The sequence below is a fragment of the Nilaparvata lugens genome, chromosome 9, assembly GCF_014356525.2.
Source record: "Nilaparvata lugens isolate BPH chromosome 9, ASM1435652v1, whole genome shotgun sequence".
NCBI classification, from domain to species: domain Eukaryota; kingdom Metazoa; phylum Arthropoda; class Insecta; order Hemiptera; family Delphacidae; genus Nilaparvata; species Nilaparvata lugens.
This window is the reverse complement of record NC_052512.1, coordinates 38,639,964-38,660,948: the sequence shown is the minus strand read 5'-3', so window position 1 is coordinate 38,660,948 and position 20,985 is coordinate 38,639,964. Positions and strand designations below refer to the sequence as shown.

At 35.1% G+C, this 20,985-nt stretch overlaps 1 protein-coding gene across 1 annotated transcript; it reads left to right on the top strand.

Annotated features, from left to right (window-relative positions):
- Positions 1-10: 10 nt before the first annotated feature.
- LOC111060207 (protein kish-A) lies at positions 11-12,183 on the top strand. The gene is made up of 3 exons (XM_039435835.1): positions 11-144; positions 6,308-6,417; positions 11,107-12,183. The coding sequence occupies exons 1-3, from the start codon at positions 142-144 to the stop codon at positions 11,210-11,212; spliced, it is 219 nt and encodes a 72-aa protein (XP_039291769.1). The 5' UTR covers positions 11-141; the 3' UTR covers positions 11,213-12,183.
- Positions 12,184-20,985: the final 8,802 nt, after the last annotated feature.

Here is a 20,985-nt window from a genome sequence, read left to right as displayed (position 1 = left end):
TTCTGTAACGATTCAGTGGCCAGAGACCCGATCAAAAACTTAACCTACAAATTACAAATTAAGATAACCTCAAATTTGGAACTGCTGACTTGGAGTTAGTTTATTTGAATCAAATAATAATCTATTCAAATTAATTTTAATATGGTGAGTACGTTTCAGCCTTATGCATTTTTTCATTAGAGTTTTCACACTTGAGCTTACGTGACTTGAGTAGGCTATAATATAGTGAATTAATTGTCAACTGATTCTAGATTACCTATACAGAAATGATACCTCAAACACATTTATAGCAACATATCAAAAAACTCACTATGTATTAAATATTAATCAATTGACTGCCTCTTGTCCTTTAGGAGGGCCCAGTTACAATATTATAATATGATGTAGACGTAATTCCAGGTCCAGTGCCATTACACCTGTCATCAAATGTTTGGTTGATATCGATTTAGTATGTTTTTAATTTATAAGTGGCCGTCGTTTAATTTTGTAATAAGAATAACATACTCAATTGATTCCAATCAAAAAAATTATGACAGATATAACTTAATGGCATTAGGCCAGGACTATGGCCTCATATGTATTTTGATATTGTCTCAATATAATGAATATACTGTCTCAATACCTGACGACGTTTTGCCCTATGAAAACCACAAAAATAGAGCCAATGACTCAAACATGCATGTTAATAGTTGGTACAATCCTGAACTCAAGACCATGAAGAACCACCTGTTAGTCTTGTATAAAATTTGGAAGATCCGAGGTGCCAATGAAGACAAAGAGAGATTCAAAGATTTCAAAAAACTTTACACTGAAGCGATTGCTAGGGCAAAGTTGTCACTCAACGACAAGCTGTTGACAGAATCTAACAATAAATGTAAAACAGCATGGAAAATCATCAACAATGAATCTAAACACAAGAATAAGTCATCAACTACAATCAACATTCCTCCTGAGAAACTGAATGATTTTTTTCTTAGTGCAGGAGTTCATGCTCAGGATATGTCTATCTCTACATCAGTTACAATGGAAGATATGCTGGAAAAATGTAATCTCATCAATTCAATTCAATTCAATTTTATTTTAATGTTATGCATCGTATGTAATACAATATTAACACAGGTCATAAACATTTCATCAAACAATACACATCTTAAATACATTACAAATGTCACCTCAATATAAATGCAATATAGTCTATATAATTAAAAACAATGTTAATATCACAGATGGAATTATTGTAGTTGAATAAACTAAAAACATCAATTTAAAAAATGTGGCTGCACCAAGATTTGCATGGAAAGAGGTTGACATTGAAACGGTGAAGTCCATAGTGGGAAATCTCAGTTCCTCAAGAAGTGAGGATACCTTGGTCTTTCAAATTATACGGTGAAGAACATTATCGATTCGATTCTCCGTCCACTGACATGTGTAATTAATTTGATTATGATACTTGGAGCTTTTCCTGAATGCTTGAAAATGTCGATAATAAATCCAATCTATAAAAAAGGTGAAAAGGAACTGCCAGAAAGCTACAGACCAATAGCAATAGTCTCGATCGTAGGTAAAATCATTGAGGCATGTCTACTGAAACAGCTGTATGAGTACTTTGTAGAAAATAATTTGCTCAACCCCAATCAATTTGGATTTAGACCAAATCATTCAACAACTATGGCGATTGAAAAGGTTGTCAACTACATTCTTGAGAGCTTTGAAAGCCAATGTATGGTTGCTGGTGATCTACTGGACCTGAGTCGTGCGTTTGACTCCATGTCACATTCAATATTGTTTGAAAAGTTGAGATACTATGGTATTGAAGGTAGCGAGCTGACTCTGATTCAAAGCTTCTTGAGCAATAGACAACAGGTGGTAAAAGTAAATAATAAACTATCTAGCCCAAAAGCCGTGAAAACAGGCGTCCCTCAAGGGTCTGTTTTGGGGCCGTTTTTATTTCTAGTGTTCGTAATGATTTCAGTTGTAATATACCATGCTTTTTAATATTGTATGCCGACGACACTACAATTCTCAATTCTGGTGCGAATGCGGAAAATCTTATTCATGACCTTGACGTTTCAACAAAAACCTCAAAAATATGGTACAATGCCAACAGCCTCCGTCTTAATGAGACCAAAACTGAGAGGATATTATTTTCCTTGAAGAGCAGAATAGATCCTAGCCTAAAAAACTACACGAAGCCGGTCAAATTGCTGGGCTTAATGCTGGACAGTAAGCTATGCTGGGAAGACCATATCGAGTTTCTTTGTAAAAAACTATCAAGAGTCACCTTTCTTCTACGTAAACTTAAACTATCAGTCAGCCCTGGAGTTTTGATGATGGCATACTACGGTCTCTTCCATTCACATTTAAATTATGGTCTCCGTTTATGGGGCAACTGCTCTTCTGCCAGCAGAGTGTTTCTATGGCAGAAAAAAGCCATAAGATGCATTGCAGGACTCAAATTCAACGAGTCATGTAGAGATGCTTTCAAGAAACTTAGCGTCCCAACCCTTGCTAGTATGTATATTTATGTAAATCTAATTTACATGAAGGAAAATGAAGATAACTTTATGAAACAGCAAGAAAATCATGATCACAACACAAGAAATAAATTTGACTTGATAAAACCTTCTATAAGGCTGCACAAGACTTATAAAAGCCATAAATACCAGCAGATTATTCTTTTCAATAAACTTCCCTTAACAATTAGAAGTCTTCCAAGCAGCAAATTCAAGAGAATAGTAAAAGAACTGCTGAGACGTAACGCATTCTATACAATAGAGGAATATCTCGATAGTCAAATATTGCAATGTTAAATTTACACATGTTAACTTTAAAATGAGAATGAACTACTCACCTTGTTTTGCCTGCTTGTACGGAATAACTTATTGTCGCGACTAATTTAAGACATTTTCTCATGGCATGACTGTACCTATTATAGCCTATTTATTTTTTATTTGTAGTTTTTAACTTGACACGATCCATATATATTATGTTATATTTGTTGATCAATAAACAATTCTATTCTATTCTATTCTATTCTATTCTATTCTATATTGTTAATAGAGATGTGTTGTTCGGTCATGACCCGTTCGAATTGAACGGGTCATTAAGGTGAACGAGTGATCCGGATCACATTTATTCAAAAAACCCGTTTATTTGACCCCTGTTTTTACTGTCTTTACACATCAACTGTGGTGAACTTTTTTTTTTTTTTGCTTGTTTATATGAAAGCTATAGGGAATTAACTGTTCAATTGAACGGGTCTTTTTGAACGGGTCGCGACAGTGAACGTGAACGACTGACCCGAATCAGTAAAGTGATCCGAACTTCCCATCTCTAATTGTGAAAAAAAATATATATAAAACTTATCTAATACCATAGATGAACAATAGCATAAGTAGATATACCATGGTATAGGGCGTTTATGTCGCAACTTTTACTGTTATCTCAAGCTGATAGTCCACGTAAATCTTTCCTGTGAAGCTTTATGAGGCTGGTAGTCTCTTAAATTGTGCCGTTCATACATTCTCACCCGGTCAAAACAGTAAAAATCGACAGTAATCGGCTTGATATAACAGTAAAAGTTGTAACATAAACGCCCTATACCATGGAATATTTACTTACGCTATTGTTTCTCTATGGTAATGCTTGGAGGCGTAGAGCTATCAATCAGATTGTAAGATGGGACACCGAGCGAGCCATTCACTATCCGATTACTATTTAAACTTTAGGCTCAATAAACTATGTCGGACCGTATAGTCTGGTCCACGTTATAATGGCAGTGGATAAAGATAGAAGAATAGCGATGTCAATTCTCTGCATTAATTAATTATATTACTACACCGTCAAAAACATAATTGTCATCGTTGTGGACCTAGAAAAGGATAGTACCACCGGCTTTGTCGAATGATAGAAAAGGATAGCAAAACTGAAGTTGATCAAATACTGTCATTATAACGTGGACCTCACTATAGTAAATGGGTCAGTTGGAAGTTGATGTTGGGTCAAACGCTGTCGGACGATTTGGGTGAACTGAAAATCGGTATTTCACTGCAACCTTGCATTGTAACATTACAAAGATTAACATTAATGTGTAGATACCTTACGCAAGAATAGAAAATGTTATTAATCCCAGTCATTCATCTTGGGACTCAATTACATGGTCAATAAATGAAAAAATACTATTTTATAGTAATTTAAGTAAATTTGGCATTGGACAAAGTCTGATCTAATACTATAGTGAAGTCCACGTTATAATGGCAGTGGAAAAAGATAAACCTTATCTGCCACCATCTATAGAAGGCATTGACAAGAAATAGGTTCGGCAACGTTGTTCTTCTATCTTTCTCCACTGCCATTATATAGTGGACCTCACTATAGTCGTTCTATTCTATAACAAGAAAGTGATTTAATAGTAGCCTAAGGCTAGGCGCACACTGGTTAGTCAAGACAAGACACGTTTAGTCACAATACTTCACATAGTTGATTATGAAGACATGTCTAATTGCAATGACTAATCGGTGTGTGTTGACAAGACATGATCAGACACGTTTAGTCACAATACTTCACATAGTTGCTTATGAAGACATGTCTAATTGCAATGACTGATCGGTGTGTGTTGCATCATAAGCAACTATGTGAAGTACTGTGACTAAACGTGTCTGATCATGTCTTGGCTTGACTAACTGGGTATGCGCCTAGCCTAAGTAGTTCGTGATGGAAAACAACATTAAATAAATTATATCATAGAGCTCGATGTTTTGCTATATCGACTGCTAATTATCAAGTTATTTTATTTTAGAGCTCGATGTTGCTATATCGACCGATAAATTATCAAGTTATCAGTGGATATTAATTGCCTCTATAGTGAGGTCCACATTATAATGGCAGTGGAGAAAGATAGGAGAAAAACATTGCCGAACCTCTGTCTTGTCAATGCCTTTTATAGACGGTAGCTGATTGATGTAATATTAGCTGTTCATTCTCGTTTAAAATGCAGGATTTGGTTTTGGATGGTGTGAGAGGACGAGGTAGACCTAGGATGGAACATCTGGTACAAAATTTTTGACTTTGTAGATTAATGACGACTAGTTGGGAGGTATACAAAGCCCAAAATCCGCATCTCTAGCCCTTCTATTGAAGTTGTGGAACTGCTAAGTTGACACTTGTTGCAGAGTTGAAAATTTCACCCCCACATTGAATCCGCTATAACAATAGAAGGAAAACAATAAGTAGTGAAATAATACATCAAATTAAAGAGAAAACAAAGCTCTACAAATCTACGGTGAGCATTCATTTTTACGATGCATTGTTGGAGAGTTGTAGGCCCTTAAACATAAAAAATAGGATTAAAAGCTGTTATTTTAACAATTTTACACTTTTAAGAGCGTATATCTCGATAACTGTTAGAGAAATGACAAATCACCACAGAACAAATATTATAGAGAATTTATCAAGCTTCATTTCTAAATAGCTAGTCATGTCGGTTGAACGCATTTTTCTCAAGATATGAGCGTGTAAGCAGAACATTGAAAAATGCAACTTTTAAACCACCCTCATCCCTTTAGCACAAGGGGTAGGGATGGGGACTTTTGATATGTTCACCCCCTAAGTGGTCCCAACAAAGCTGCAAAGTCAAAAATTGTGTTCAAAACATTCTCTCAAAATTCCTTTGTCAATTTGTCTATTTTTGCATAAATGAAGATATCACACTCAACACTGAAGCGGCTGCAACAGTCGTGGGGATGTGTGTAAACTTGTGAAATTATACATCAAATTGAAGAGAATTTGATGGTTCATAAGCTCATGATCAGCATGGATTTTTCCCATCGATATTCAAAAAGTTATAAGAGCAAAAATAGCAAAAAATTGAAGGAAAATGTGTTTTTTTTTTCAAAAATGTCACATCTTATAGAGCGGATATCTCGAAAAGTGAGAGAGATAGAGAAAAAGTTGTTAAATCAATATTGTAGGAAATTATGTAAGCTTTGATTTCTTATGGAATAGTCATGTCTGTAAAATGCATAATTATCGATTTATATGCGAGAAACCAAAAAATGGTACCTTTGAACCACCCCCATCCCCTTAGCACAGGGGCTAGGGGTGGGGACTTTTGATATGTTTACCTCCTCAGTACCCTTAACAGAACTGCGGGGTCAAAAATTGTCTTCCAAACTTTTCCCTCTACACCTTTTTTGAGCATTCATTGCCTGGACTAAGGTAACTATAGAATGATCATAATTATGTATTTGATGGTGTAATGTGTAATGGAGAGGCTCTATCAACAACTAACAATATTTTCAATTTTCAGTCGGCGATTTTCAACTTCCAAAGTCTCCTAACAGTTGTTTTGCTGTTGATTTGTACGTGCGCCTATATCCGATCAATGTTTCCCAGTCTTCTGGATAGGAATAAAGTTGGGTAAGTATACAGGGTGCCTACGAACTCCCTACCAACACTCTAGGGCATTGTTCCTGGGTGAAAAACATATCTAAATATCATATTTGAATTGTCCGGAAGTCTTCAGTTACTCACTCAGCGGCCATTTTGATTTTTCACTTATTACTTTTTTACTAAATAATGGTTAAACATACGAAATTGAAACTTTGCACGATCATTTATAACAACTGGGCAAAGCTACAAAAAAATTGAGATAATTTTTCAAATTCTGACGGCCATGTAAAAGTTTGCTTCTTAAATAACTCAGAAACCGATGGTTTTATAAAAACTTTACAAGAATAACTTTTTTTAGTAAATTTAATGGCCTATCGATTGGTACCAGAATTTTTAAGATTGCACGATCATTTATAACAACTGGGCAAAGCTACAAAAAAATTGAGATAATTTTTCAAATTCTGACGGCCATTTAAAAGTTTGTTTCTTAAATAACTCAGAAACCGTTGGTTTTACAAAAACTTTACAAGAATAAATTTTTTTAGTAAATTTAATTGCCTATCGATTGGTACCAGAATTTTTAAGATTGGACCAATAATAACTGAGATATGGCAGCCTTAGTGATATAGTGAGGTCCACATTATAATGACAGTATTTGATCAACTTTGGTTCTGCTATCCTTGTCTATCATTCGGCAAAGCCGGTGGTACTATCCTTTTCTAGGTCCACAACGATGCCAATTATGTTTTTGACGGTGTAGAAATATGATTAATTAATGCAGAGAATCGGCATCGCTATTCTTCTATCTTTATTCACTGTCATTATAACGTGGACCTCACTATAGGTGACCACTGAAAGTTATATACGTGGTTGCAGTGCAAACCAAGGCATGATGATAGAGTCGCCTCAATAATGCAACAATCTCTATTCGCATTGAATGTTAATAGAAAGCGATTTTAGGTCATTTCAAACAATAAAATAACGTTACATAACCCTCTTAAGGTGGGTCAGCAACCTCTAAAGCTGCCATATCTCAGTTAATATTGGTCCAATCTTAAAAAATCTGGTACCAATGTAGGCTGCTATAGTGAGGTCCACATTATAATGGCAGTGGATAAAGATAGAAGAACAGTGTTGACTATTCTCTGCCTTTATTAATTATATTTCTACGTTGTCACAAACAGATTTGGCATCGTTGCGGAGCTAGAAAAGGATAGTACTACCTGCTTTGTCGAATGATAGACAAGGATAGCAACACTAATGTTAATCAAATACTGTCATTATAACGTGGACCTCACTATAGAACCAATTTGACAGAGATTATTCATTCAAGATTACTGTATCTCAATAAATGATTGTTCGTACAATCATGTTTCTAGCCCAATCTTTCAATATCAATCAGAATAGAATTATAGGATAGAAATATGTATCTCATTAACTTGGCTAATATGTTGTCATAATACAGTAAAGTTTTGCTTGAAGCATCCTTAGGATACTGTAGTGAATTTGAATTTCGCTCCTTCAGTCGGAGAACGTAATGTCGGCTGCTAGTGAGAGCGAAATGGCATCACTCGTGATGACGTCACGGACGTTCACTTTGTTACGTTCAATCTGTGAGTGGCCAAACACATTCTGACCGTTGGGCGCAATTTGCAGATTCCCGTCCACTACAGGTAGAAAATAAACTTGGACCCATCACAGACCTTGAAGCCATTAAATCACTCTCTTGTTATTGAATAGCAGTCAAATTACTTCCATAAATGTTCCTTCCTAATCATATTTATAAGATTTGTGATTCTGTCCACGAATAAATAATAATAATTGAACGAAAAAGACTGAGAAATTGTCAAAAAACCACTGATTTATTGATAATTAGAAAGACCGGTTTCGGTTATTACACCATTGTCAATCTCTGATAACTTATAACCGAAACCGGTCTTTCTAGGATTTACACTTTCCAGGAGTTCTATGAACTGGCTAGGACTTTAAAATTATTAATATTATGTTGAGGTACCTACATTAAGTAAATACTGTATCAGCTACTGCTACTTTTCATTTCTGTTTGTTCGTTTTTATTTGTGTGACTGCATTATATTTCAAGACCAGAATATCTTATATTTGAATATATACAGGGTGTTTCAGAAGTAGTGTCGAGAATTTTAGGGTATTGTACCTGGATGCTAGGAGACTACAAATGTCATATTTGAAGTGTCCAAAACTCAGCGGTTATCCTTATAGCTGCCATTTTGTTTTTTTCACTTAAAAATTTTTATCTCAAGAACGAAATGTTGTATTGATCTGAAATTTGACATGAATATCTATGCTATAAAGACTCAACTATAAAAAATAAAAAAAAATTTTTCGTTGAAATTTTTCAAAATGGCGGCCATTTTAAATTTTTGATGGCGAATATCTCGAAAACCGTCCATTTTACAGAAAATTTACAAGAGACAAAAAAGTTAGCAAATTTTTTCACGATTCCAATGATACCTAATTTATTAAGATTGGTCGAAGAATAACAGAGAAATTAATTTTTTTCGTACTGCATGCATGACCACTTTTCACCATTTAAAGATCAATATTAATTTTTTAATTCCAGATGTATTTAAGATGAAGCTTTGAAACTCGGTATGGCTCCATATGGGCAAACAGATGATTTTACAATGGTTTTCAGATGATAATGTTTGTCTTGTAAAAGTATTGTTGTTTCATTAAAAGTAAAGAACCAGATGTAGTGCTTCCTATTTCTTAGTCTCACGTTTCCTAGGTCTTATTTCTATCTTAAATTTCCAGTTTCAATATTTTCTTACGTTGCTTCTACACAAATATTTAATTATTGTAATGGAATTTAGTTCGCTGGAGTACACCGATATTCACTTCATGTATGGAGCAGCTCTTGGCAATGCGACCGAAGCAAGAAGAATGTATGCAGCTGCATTTCCAAACCGCCGTCTCCCTTCCGACAAGGTGTTCACAAGAACTCACAATCGGCTGAGAGAAATTGGTTCATTTGAACGGAACAGGGTAATTGCTGGTAGGCCTCGAGCAGTTCGAAATGTTGCTTTTGAAGAGGAAGTATTGCAGAAATTCGATTTCAATCCTAGAACGAGTACGAGAGCAGTTGCAAAGCAAATCAATTCAAGTGCTTCTTCTGTGTGGCGTGTACTAAACAAGGAAAGACTTCACCCCTTCCGCTTTCAAAAAGTTCACTCATGGTTGAACGCGACTATGAGCCAAGAGTAAACTGTGCCCGTTGGTTTCTTCAGCAAGACATTATCCAACCAAATTTTCTAGAAAATGTGTTATTTACCGATGAGTCCAGCTTTACAAGAGAAGGAATCTTCAACTCTCGCAACAGTCACGTCTGGGCCTTAGACAATCCTCATGAGGTCAAAGTGCGTGGTTATCAGCATAGATTTTCGCTGAATGTTTGGGGGGTATCTTAGGTAATCGCGTGATTGGACCATACATTCTTCCTAATCGTCTGAATTCTCCCACGTACATTACTTTTTTAAGAGACATACTACCAGAACTTTTGGAAGATGTGCCTCTTGCAAACAGATATAATATTTGGTTTCAACATGATGGTGCCCCTGCTCATTTCGGAAATGTTGTTACGGACTTTCTGAACATGACCTATCGTCAGCGGTGGATTGGGCGGGGTGGACCAGTACCGTGGCCCGCACGTTCACCTGACCTCAACCCTTTAGATTTTTTTTTCTGGGGCCATATGAAAAACCTTGTTTACAGCACGCCAGTAGAAAACGGAGAAGACCTTGTGGCAAGAGTGGTTGCTGCAGCAGGTGCCATTCAAGATGATGAAAATGCTTTTATAGCAGTTCGACGGTCCATGATTGAAAGGTGCAGACTGTGTAATCAAGTTGAAGGACGGCATTTTGAGCAATTGCTGCATTAGTATCAGTGAACCGATTTGAGTGAAATTAATATTTTTCAATGAAAATTTTTTTTTTATTTTTTATAGTTGAGTCTTTATAGCATAGATATTCATGTCAAATTTCAGATCAATACAACATTTCGTTCTTGAGATAAAAATTTTTAAGTGAAAAAAACAAAATGGCAGCTATAAGGATAACCGCTGAGTTTTGGACACTTCAAATATGACATTTGTAGTCTCCTAGCATCCAGGTACAATACCCTAAAATTCTCGACACTACTTCTGAAACACTCTGTATTTATATACATTTTGTATTTGTATATATATATATATAAGGACATCTTTCTTTGTTTGGACATGATATTAATATATCATGATATTGTAGTTCTTTTAGAATAGTATATTTCCAATTATTGTATTGTATGTGTGACATTTGCTGTACATTGTGACGGAGGTAATGCTTCTGAAGACCTCAGAAGCGGTTACATTAAAACTTATTCTATTCTATTCTATTCTATTCTAATTATCAATAAATCAGTGGTTTTCTTATCAGAGATTGACAATGGTGTAATAACCGAAACCGGTCTTTCTAATTATCAATTAATCAGTGGTTTTTTGACAATCTCTCAGTCTTTTTCGTTCAATATGAATAATTACCACAATATCAACTTCTCAACTACACAAAAAGTGAAAAAAAGAATAATAATAAATAACTTTGACTGCTAGTCGTTCCATTTAATAACAAAAAAGTGATGTTCTTATTTCTATTGAGAGTGGATTTCATTTCAAGTCTAGTAATAAATTAAATTTCATTATTACAGGCTTTTGGGAACCTTCTGGAAATGCGCAAGGATTGGTGAGAGAAAAAGTCCTTTTGTGGCAGTCTTCTGCATAATGATGGCCGCCCGCATCCTCTTCATATCGTGATAATTATGTTAAAAAAACTGTTGTGAAATTATTATTTCTGTACATTAAGGCTGTGCAAAGGCTAAAATTAAACTTTCTACTCGTGATATTTTTCAAAGTTTTTCGATTTGTATATCATTAGGCTATCAAACTGAAAAAGTTTTCTCAGGAAAACATTTTTTCTGATCATTACTTTTTGAAATATGAGCGCCTGAAGTTTGAATTTTTGGGACAGAACTTTTCAAATTCGGTAAGATATAAATCCATGAGATTTAAAGGATAGATTCTTCGTGGTATTGTTGATCTAGTAAAACAAAAATTCTCTGAAAATATCAATTTTTGAAAAAGTTATTCAATTTACCAAAAATAACTTAACTAAGTGCCGGTTGCACAAAAGCCAGTTAAATGTTAATCGTGATTAATTCCTCGAGAACCAATGAGAGAAGACCTTCAAATCAAAAAGGCCTTCTCTGAATGGTTCTCGTGAAATTAATCACGGTTTAAATTTAACCGGCTTTTGTGCAACCGGTCCTAAAAGTTATTTTTGGTTATTTTTAATAAATTGGATAACTATAATAAAAATTAATATTTTCAGAGAATTTTGTTTTACTAGTTCAACAATACCATGAAGAATCTATCCTCCAAATCTCATGGATTTATCACTTACCAAATTTGAAATGTTCTGTCCCAAAAATTTAAACTTTAGGCGCTCATATCTCAAAAAGTAATGATCGGAAAAAATCTTTTCTTGAGAAATCTTTTTCACTTTGATAGCTTAATGATATACAAATCGATAAACTTTGAAAAATATCACGAGTAGAAACTTTATTTTTAGCCTTTGCACACCCTTAATACTATGTGAAGTATTCTGTCAGTTCATTAGACTATTATGAATGTCATATAACGTTTTTTACTGATATCTATTAAAATAGTGTTGAAATTACTTTCTTTATTCAAATGAATAGGCGAACAAATAAATCCCATATAACGTTTTTTAGTTTTTTTACTGATATCTATTAAAATAGTGTTGAAATTACTTTCTTTATTCGAATGAATAGACGAACAAATAAATCCCAACCCCTGTTTCATAAAAACTTAGAAGTCCTGTAATACAGGAACAGCTGATTTTATCGGCTATATTGAGCATGTAATTGGAATGGCGATTCTCCTGTATCACGTGACTTATAAGTTTTATGAAACAGGGTCCTGGTGTGGCGCACTTACACAACTTTCCTTGCCGTTATGAATATTGATCACCTGACGCTAGTGTTCACGCGCATCTCAAGTCTACTATTCAAAGATCTGAGCCAGCTGGTGACAGGACAATAACGCTGGAGACACACGAGGTGTGTTTTTTACTTTCCTTGGCCTATTACCATAGGTAAGGAAAGCATTGCTTTCCGAAAAAAATTAAGGTACCACAATTTCTAAATTTCTATACGTTTCAAGGTCCCCTGAGTTCAAAAAGTGGCTTTTGGGTATTGGCATAGAGAAACAATAGCGTAAGTAGATATCCCATGGTATAGGGTGTTCATGTCGCAACTTTTACTGTTATCTCAAGCCACTAGTATATATAGTTCTTTCTTGTGACGCTGGTAGTCTCTCATACTGTGCCGTTCATATACTCTCACCCCAACAAAACAGTAAAAATCGACAGTAATCGCTTGAGTTAACAGTAAAAGTTGCGACATAAACACCCTATACCATGGGATATCTACTTACGCTATTGTTTCTCTATGCTACTATTCAAAGATCTGAGCCAGCTGGTGACAGGACAATAACGCTGGAGACACACGAGGTCTGCTATCTCTTCATAGTGAATCATTTAATAGAATCAACAGTTGTCAACAGTTTGCAATTGGATAATCACATTTTCTCGAATTTCGAGCTTATTTTTAATTTTAGGTGAAAATGTTACTGAACATTGATTGTAGAGATTGCCATGCTCAATCTTTTCCACTTGAATTTTTTTGTTTAAATTGTATATGAAGCCTGATAATTGGGAATCTAAAATCAAACTTTGCATAGATGGGGCGGAGCTCCTGAAATTTTTACAGATATGGGCAGTTGATAGAGCTTATAGATGACTATTTTAGGTCTAACTTTAATCAAAATCGTTGGAGCCGTTTTCGAGATGACCGCGAAAAACCCTGTTTTTGAAAACATTTTCTCTATTTTAGCCGCCATCTTGAATTGTATTTGATCGAAATTGTTTGTGTCGGATCCTTATATTGTATGGACTTTAAGTTCTAAATTTCAAGTCATTCCGTTAATTAGGAGATGAGATATCGTGTACACAGACACACACACACACACACACATACAAACCAATACCCAAAAACCACTTTTTTGACTCAGGCGACCTTTAAACGTATAGAAGTTGGGGTACCTTAATCTTTTTGGAAAGCAATACTTTCCTCACCTATGGTAATAGGTAATAAATAATAATACAATAGTATGATCATAGTTTTAAATATTATGTAGCGTCATTCGTCAATTCGCCAATCGTCATTATGTTATTCTCCTATTATTCCCGTTTAAGGCTTTTCGGTACACCTTTTAATTATTATTAAAATTGGATAATCTTTTTCAATATAACTGTTAAGATCATTATAAGAGTGAGAAGAAACAAACAATCCCTCTCGAAACTGTTCAAACTGTGACATCGAATTTTAATGTAGCATTACTAGATAATAGAGTAGATACAGAACTCCATAATGATGCTCTCATTGAGAAATATGTTGGTTCAGATAAAATACATGTGATCAACGAGAAATTGAAGGAGGAAATTAAAAATGTATCTGATAGAATTAGGTTAATGTCAATTTCAATTGAGGCCTTAGAGGCTGATAATCAGACCCTAAACAATGAATTACTTCATGGAAAAAAAGAAGTAAATCGATTCAGAACGCTCTATGATGAATTGTACTCAAAATCAATAGCAGGTTGTCAAACTGGTTCAAAACCGCGAAATTTAAAAAGAAATGTTTTTGGAAAAATAAAATTATTCGCTGACAGCCATGGCAAAGGTTTAGTGAATAAAGTTTTTAAAAGCGTGAAAAGTACAAGCAGTATTTTAAAACCAGGAGCAACTTTTGATAAAATAGTTTCATCTTGCTCAGCTGAATGTAGAGAGTTGAAAGGTGGAGATCTGGTTGTTTTAATTGGTGGAGCTAACGACGTGGAAAAGACGGAAAACTCGAGGAAACTAATTGGTGAAATTGAGAAACAGCTTCTCGCATTGACTCATACTCGGGTACTTATGCTAAATCTTCCCCACAGACATGACCATGGACCCACATCTGAATTAAATTCGAAGATTGCAATGTTGAATAAGGAAATATCAGAATTATGTGAACGTTTCAAGAATGTAGAGCTGATGAACATTAATAATGTTGGCCGACGGTTCCACACGAGACATGGCCTTCATTTCAATTCTATTGGGAAAAGATACATCTCGGATCGTATTGTGCGCGCTTTCAATGGGCAGGAATATTCATGCATAGCGATACAGACACCACCACTTTCGGCTGCTAACGCGGGAAATTCAAGTGTTTCTCAATCAGACAGCTTGGATGAATCGGTAAATTTATTTGAGAATGGACTTGAATCTTTTCCGGGAACTGCCACGAGCTCAATGAATAATGGTATATCTTCTGTTGAACATGTTGACAATTTAAACTTTTAGGTTGTGACAAAGATGAGAAATCTGCAGCGAACATGACTAGAGAATCTATCATTCGTAATTCGAACCCCGCAATGACCTGTGACTTTTCAATTTTCCACCAGAATATATTTCATCTGCCATCACGAATAGACTCACTGGAAATAGTTCTGAACGAGATAAATCCAAATGCTGTGATTTTGACTGAACATAAAATGAAAAACGTTGAGTTGGAGAGGTTGAATATAGCGAATTATGAGACAGTTGTATGGTTTGCTCGAATGGGTAGAGAAGGCGGTGGCGTTGTGATCCTTTCAAAAAGAGGTGTCAACATGGAGAAGGTATCAAACCCTTTCATTGATAATCTCATCGAAGAATTTCAGTTTGAATTGGCTGTCTGTTCTTTCAAGTTGAATATGGTTGATTTTGTGTTGGTGGGAATATACCGTAGTCCATGCTCAAATAAAAGCATATTCCTTAATAAATTGGATGAACTACTCAGCTTACTCTCAAGAAATTATACTCGTGTATTGATCGCTGGTGACTTGAATATAGATGTTTTAGAGGCTACGACAGCCTCAGTTGAACTGAAGAACATTTTGAAGAGCTACGGTCTCTCTGCCATGGTGAACTTTCCAACTAGATTTTGCTCAACTCGACAATCAGCGCTTGATAATTTTCTTACAAATCTTCCACACAGAAATATAATTATAACTGGAATAGATACCTGTTTATCAGACCACGATGCTCAACTTCTAGAATATAAAAATGTAGAAGAGAAAAGGAAGAATGATAGTGTTATTAGAATTAAAACCCGAAGATTCTCCAAAAGAGATGTAGAAAGATTTAAGAGTCTTCTCTCTTTAGAAAATTGGTTCAATGTATTTAATGCAAAGGTTGAAGATAAATATAATGAATTTCATACTACCTTTGTATATTACTTTAACAAATCATTTCCTGTAGTGGACAAAATAAAAAGGATTGGAAGTGGAGTCAAGTGGATAACACCTGAACTGAGAGAGCTAAGAAAGGAAATAAGTAGTAAATGCTGTAGAGCCAGGATTGCAAATGATTTTGATTCACTTGATGACATCCGCAGAGAAAAACGTCAATACAGAGAAAAGTTAAGATCTGCAAAAGAAATGCATTTTAAATTGTTAATTGAAAATTCGATAAATCCGACCAAATGTACATGGAATGTAGTGAATTCTTTAACTGGTAAAAATAATAAAACCGACCATGATTTAGAGATTGAGCATAATGGGAGACTCTACAAGAATCCAACAGATGTGTCAAAGCTGTTTAATGAATATTTCACAGATAATACTTTATTTCCTCAAGATACAAATACAGTCATCAATGTATTACAAGGAAGTAATGAATGCCGATTTCGCCCAAACCAAGTTGATGATGAGGAAATGCTCAATATAATAGGATCATTTTTAAATCTCAGATCGTGTGGTTTTGATGAAGTTCCAATGTCCGTAATAAAAGAAGCTAAATTTTATCTGATGAAGCCCTTGGTCCGTGTAGTAAACTCTTCATTTGTATCCGGAATCTACCCTGAACTTTTGAAAATAACTAAAGTAACGCCAATACACAAGAAAGGAGATAGGAACAAGCTCAGCAATTACAGACCGATCTCAGAGCCGTCAGTCTTTTCCAAAATATTTGAGAGAGCAATGAGTAATAGACTTATGGAACACCTGTCTAAATACAACTTGATTGACGAGGAACAGCATGGTTTTCAGCGCGGTAAATCAGTAATGACAGCAGCGGTCAGTAGTATTGAATGGATTGTTGAGCAGGTTGATGCAGGTCGGCGCACAGCATCAATTCTGATGGACCTCACCAAAGCTTTTGAGTCGGTGTCTCATAATATACTTCTTCAGAAGCTGCATTCATGTGGGGTGACTGGTAGATATCTGCAGTGGATGCGTTCATATATTTCAAATAGAAGGCAGTTCGTGACAGTTAGAAGAAGAACTTATGATACCTTCAAATCAAGATTTCAACTTGAAATCTTCAAATCTGAACTTAGAAGGGTGACTCGAGGCGTTCCCCAGGGATCTATTTTAGGCCCTATCCTCTTCAAGGATCATTGCTTGAGACTGAATCCAACTAAATGTGAGGCTATAAAGTTTTCAGCTGGAATTCGTGAGGATGAGGAGACTGAATTCACTGTTGATGGTCACGTACTTCAGGAAACCTCAAACTTAAAGTTCCTGGGTTTGACAATAGACCAACGATTGTCTTGGAAGTCACATGTGGATGGCATATTGAAGAAGCTGAACTCTGGCCTCTATTCACTCAGGGTATTGTCGAATTATTCAAGTCAGGCTACACTGAGAACCATCTACTTTGCAAACATTCATTCTCACCTAGCGTTTGGAGTAGGACTCTATGGAGGAACATCTCTTGAAAACTTGAAAAAATTATTCACAGTTCAGAAAAAAGCAGTCAGAATCATATTGAAGTTAGGTTTCAGAGAGTCTGTGAGAGAAAAATTCAAAAGCCTCAACATATTGACAATTTATGGACTGTACATAATGGAATGTATTCTGACATTGAAATTTAAAAATGAAGAATATGTTACCCACCGGTATCATACACGCTCAAGGAGAACATATGCACGTCATCAGCACAGGAGACACTTCTTTGAAAAACGGCCATCATACATGGGAGCAAAGTTCTTCAACAAGCTGCCGATTGATGTCAGAGAGAAGGAGGGTGCAGACTTCAAGAGAGAACTGAAGAGATATTTAATTTCTATGAGCCTGTACTCAATTCAGGAGTATCTAAATTGAATTGTTGTTAATGTTGAAATTCTTTGACCTCTTTTACTGTGACGTTATTTATATTGTATTGATGCAATGATGAATAAAGAATTATTTGATTTGATTTGAAGAAGTGGCAACTAAAATTTTTAAGTGTTCTAATAAGCGAGTTATGGGTTGTTGAAGTGCTAAACTCAGTTTTCTTTCCAGAACATGAACGGTTTAGAATTTTCCATTGGAGTTTTTTTAATACATTCAGTATATCATTGGCTTTGTTCTAATATGCGTTTTTCGCGATTAATGCCAAAATAAACAAGTTATCGAATTTACAAAAAAATTAACTTTTTTATTTATGAACGATATGGGGAATAAAATGTTTTAGTTTGGAAAGATACTTGTTTTGAATTTTTAAGAGAAGTTCTAATAATATAGTCAAAACCGTTTATGATCTGGAAAGAAAACGGAATCTGGAAAGTTAGCACTTCAACAACCCATAACTCGCTTATTAGACCACTTGAAAATTTCAGTTGCCACTTTTTCTCACTCTTATAATGATCCTAACAGTTATATTGAAAAATATTATCAAATTTAAATAAAAATAAAAAGGAGTATCGAACAGCCTTAATTAAGAATGAGGCTTACAGTTCAATAAGCGAGGAAAGTTGTGTGAGTGTACCACACCAGATCTTATTTCTATCTCGATGTGTGTGTGTGTCTGGGATCCGCTGAGATCTGACAAAAAAAAAAAATAGGAGTATTCACAATGTTGTTTTAGCCAGCTAAAGTGCTACGGTATTTGATAACTCTGGATTGTGAACGCCCCATCTAAAACCATCTGCTATTAGCTAACTGCAATAGCGATCCAAGCGGATAATTTGTGTAACTCAAAGTTTATAACCTCACTTTTGCTACCAAATATGACCAAAACAAATATGGCCGCTGTTTTAACAGAGTTAGCGGACCAAAGACCTTAAAGAGATATAGACCCACAATGCCTATGCCTTCCCAATGATAGCTCTTACTTCAAATTGAAGGCCGCCATTGGGTATTTTAGCACGAGATATTATATCTATATATATATATTTGTAATACAATAAATCACAAAGGCATTGGTGGCATTGGTATGTAATAATCTGATGGGTTGCCCCCTCAATGGCGGATTTCAATTCCAAGTACAACACTATTTATTTATTTATTTATTTGAAAATTTACATATTTGAGGGCACCAGGAACTGAAACCCATTATTGCCCTCATAACACACATTGAGCATAATACAATTTGAAAATACAATACATTAAAATGAAAATAGAATAACTTAACTAATATACTATTGAGTTTTAGAAAAAACAAAATACAACAAAAAATAATAGAAAACCTTGCAAATATGAAACTTATAGTATAACAGATAAAAGAAGAAGAACTAAGTATGTAACTAATACTGAAAAATTCAAGAAGAAAAGAAAAAAGAAATAAAGAAAAGAGAATTATGGAAACTTTGCAAATATGAAACTTATAAATAAAAACACTAATAAATTATGTAATACATAGGAAAGAAAAAAAAAAGCGCTGCATGTGAGTCTATGCATCTTTAAGGTCTTTGTAGTGGACTCAAACCTGCGCTATCTGCTACCTCGTCTGCTATTTTTTTTCTAACGTACCACTATAGCATTGAGTTAACACAGACTTAGCAAATAGCTGGAGTTAGCGAATAGCTCGACTTAGCCAGCTAACTCCAACATTGAGAATACCCCTATTATCACCCGGTTGCACGAAAGTCTGTCACCTTTCATACCCGATCAAATATCACGAGAACCAACGTCACAAAAAAACTTCTCTGATCCTTGGTTATAGCGGATTATAATTATGATTAAAATTAAACAGGCTTTTGTGCAACCGAGCTTTCTACCAACAGAAAGAAAAAAGGTAGGTTAAGTTGAAACATAGAGAAACAATAGCTTAAGTAGATATGCCATGGTATGGGGCGTTTATGTCGCAACTTTTACTGTTATCTCAAGCCGATAGTCCACGTATTTCTTTCCCAAAAAGCTGTGTGACGCTGGTAGTCTCTCATATTGTGCCGTTCATACACTCTCACCCCAACAAAACAGTAAAAATCTACAGTAATCGACTTGAGATAACAGTAAAAATTGCGACATAAACACCCTATAACATGGGATATCTACTTACGCTATTGTTTCTCTATGGTTGAAACTTTACTGACAGTTGAGGATATTTAACTTATCAAAGAAAAACACCATTCAAATTGATAATGCTTTATGAGTTATTTGTAAATAGAAACAAACAAGAACAATCACAACTTTCCAAAACACTTTAATATTCTATATAGGCTTAATATAAAAAGGTAGGCCTAATCAACAATATCTTATCGAAATTACAATGAATTACAGTCAAAATATTTCAATACTATCAAAAATTACAATAACTTTGGTGTCGAATACGAAGACTACTCATTAGTTCAGTCAACGAAGGTTTAACTGCTATAGTGAGGTCCACGTTATAATGACAGTATTCAGTATTTCATCAACTTTGGTTTTGCTATCATTCGACAAAGCCAGTGGTACTATCCTTTTCTAGGTCCACAACGATGCCAATTATGTTTTTGACAGTGTAGAAATATAATTAATTAATGCAGATAATCGGCATCGCTATTCTTCTATCTTTATCCACTGCCATTATAACGTGGACCTAACTATATACCGTGTTATCGGATGAGCACGTTAAACTGTCGGTCCTGGCTGGAGTATGACAGTCGTGAGGCCCATTGACGGCTTAAATTATACATATATTCAGGCGGTGGGACCTTCCCGCAAGGGACTCCCCACCAACAAAAGCCATACGAATTTACTTTTACTAGCTCTAAAACGCTTAAGCTGCGATTACACCAAAGTTATTAACAAAATGTCAATAACTAGTAGTTCTGTGAACAGTGGACCTCACACAGTATTCTCATCCACAAGTACCTGATTGAAACTATAGACCTTATGGAAATATAACAATAGACTGGCTTCTCAACACATCTGTGTAATCACTTGTCAGCTGATTTATGATGCATAATTCTATAGTCTGATTTTTACTATAATATTGGCGTATGAAGGAGGCTCCTTTTTCCTTTTATATTATCCTTGAAATGCAAAATTTCCAAAAACCTTGTATATACGTCGACGCGCAATTAAAAAAGGAACATACCTGTCAAATTTCATGAAAATCTATTACCGCGCTTCGCCGTAAATGCGCAACATATAAACATTTAAACATTAAGAGAAATGCCAAACCGTCGACTTGAATCTGAGTCCTCACTTTGCTCGGTCAATGATCATTATAGTTTCTATTA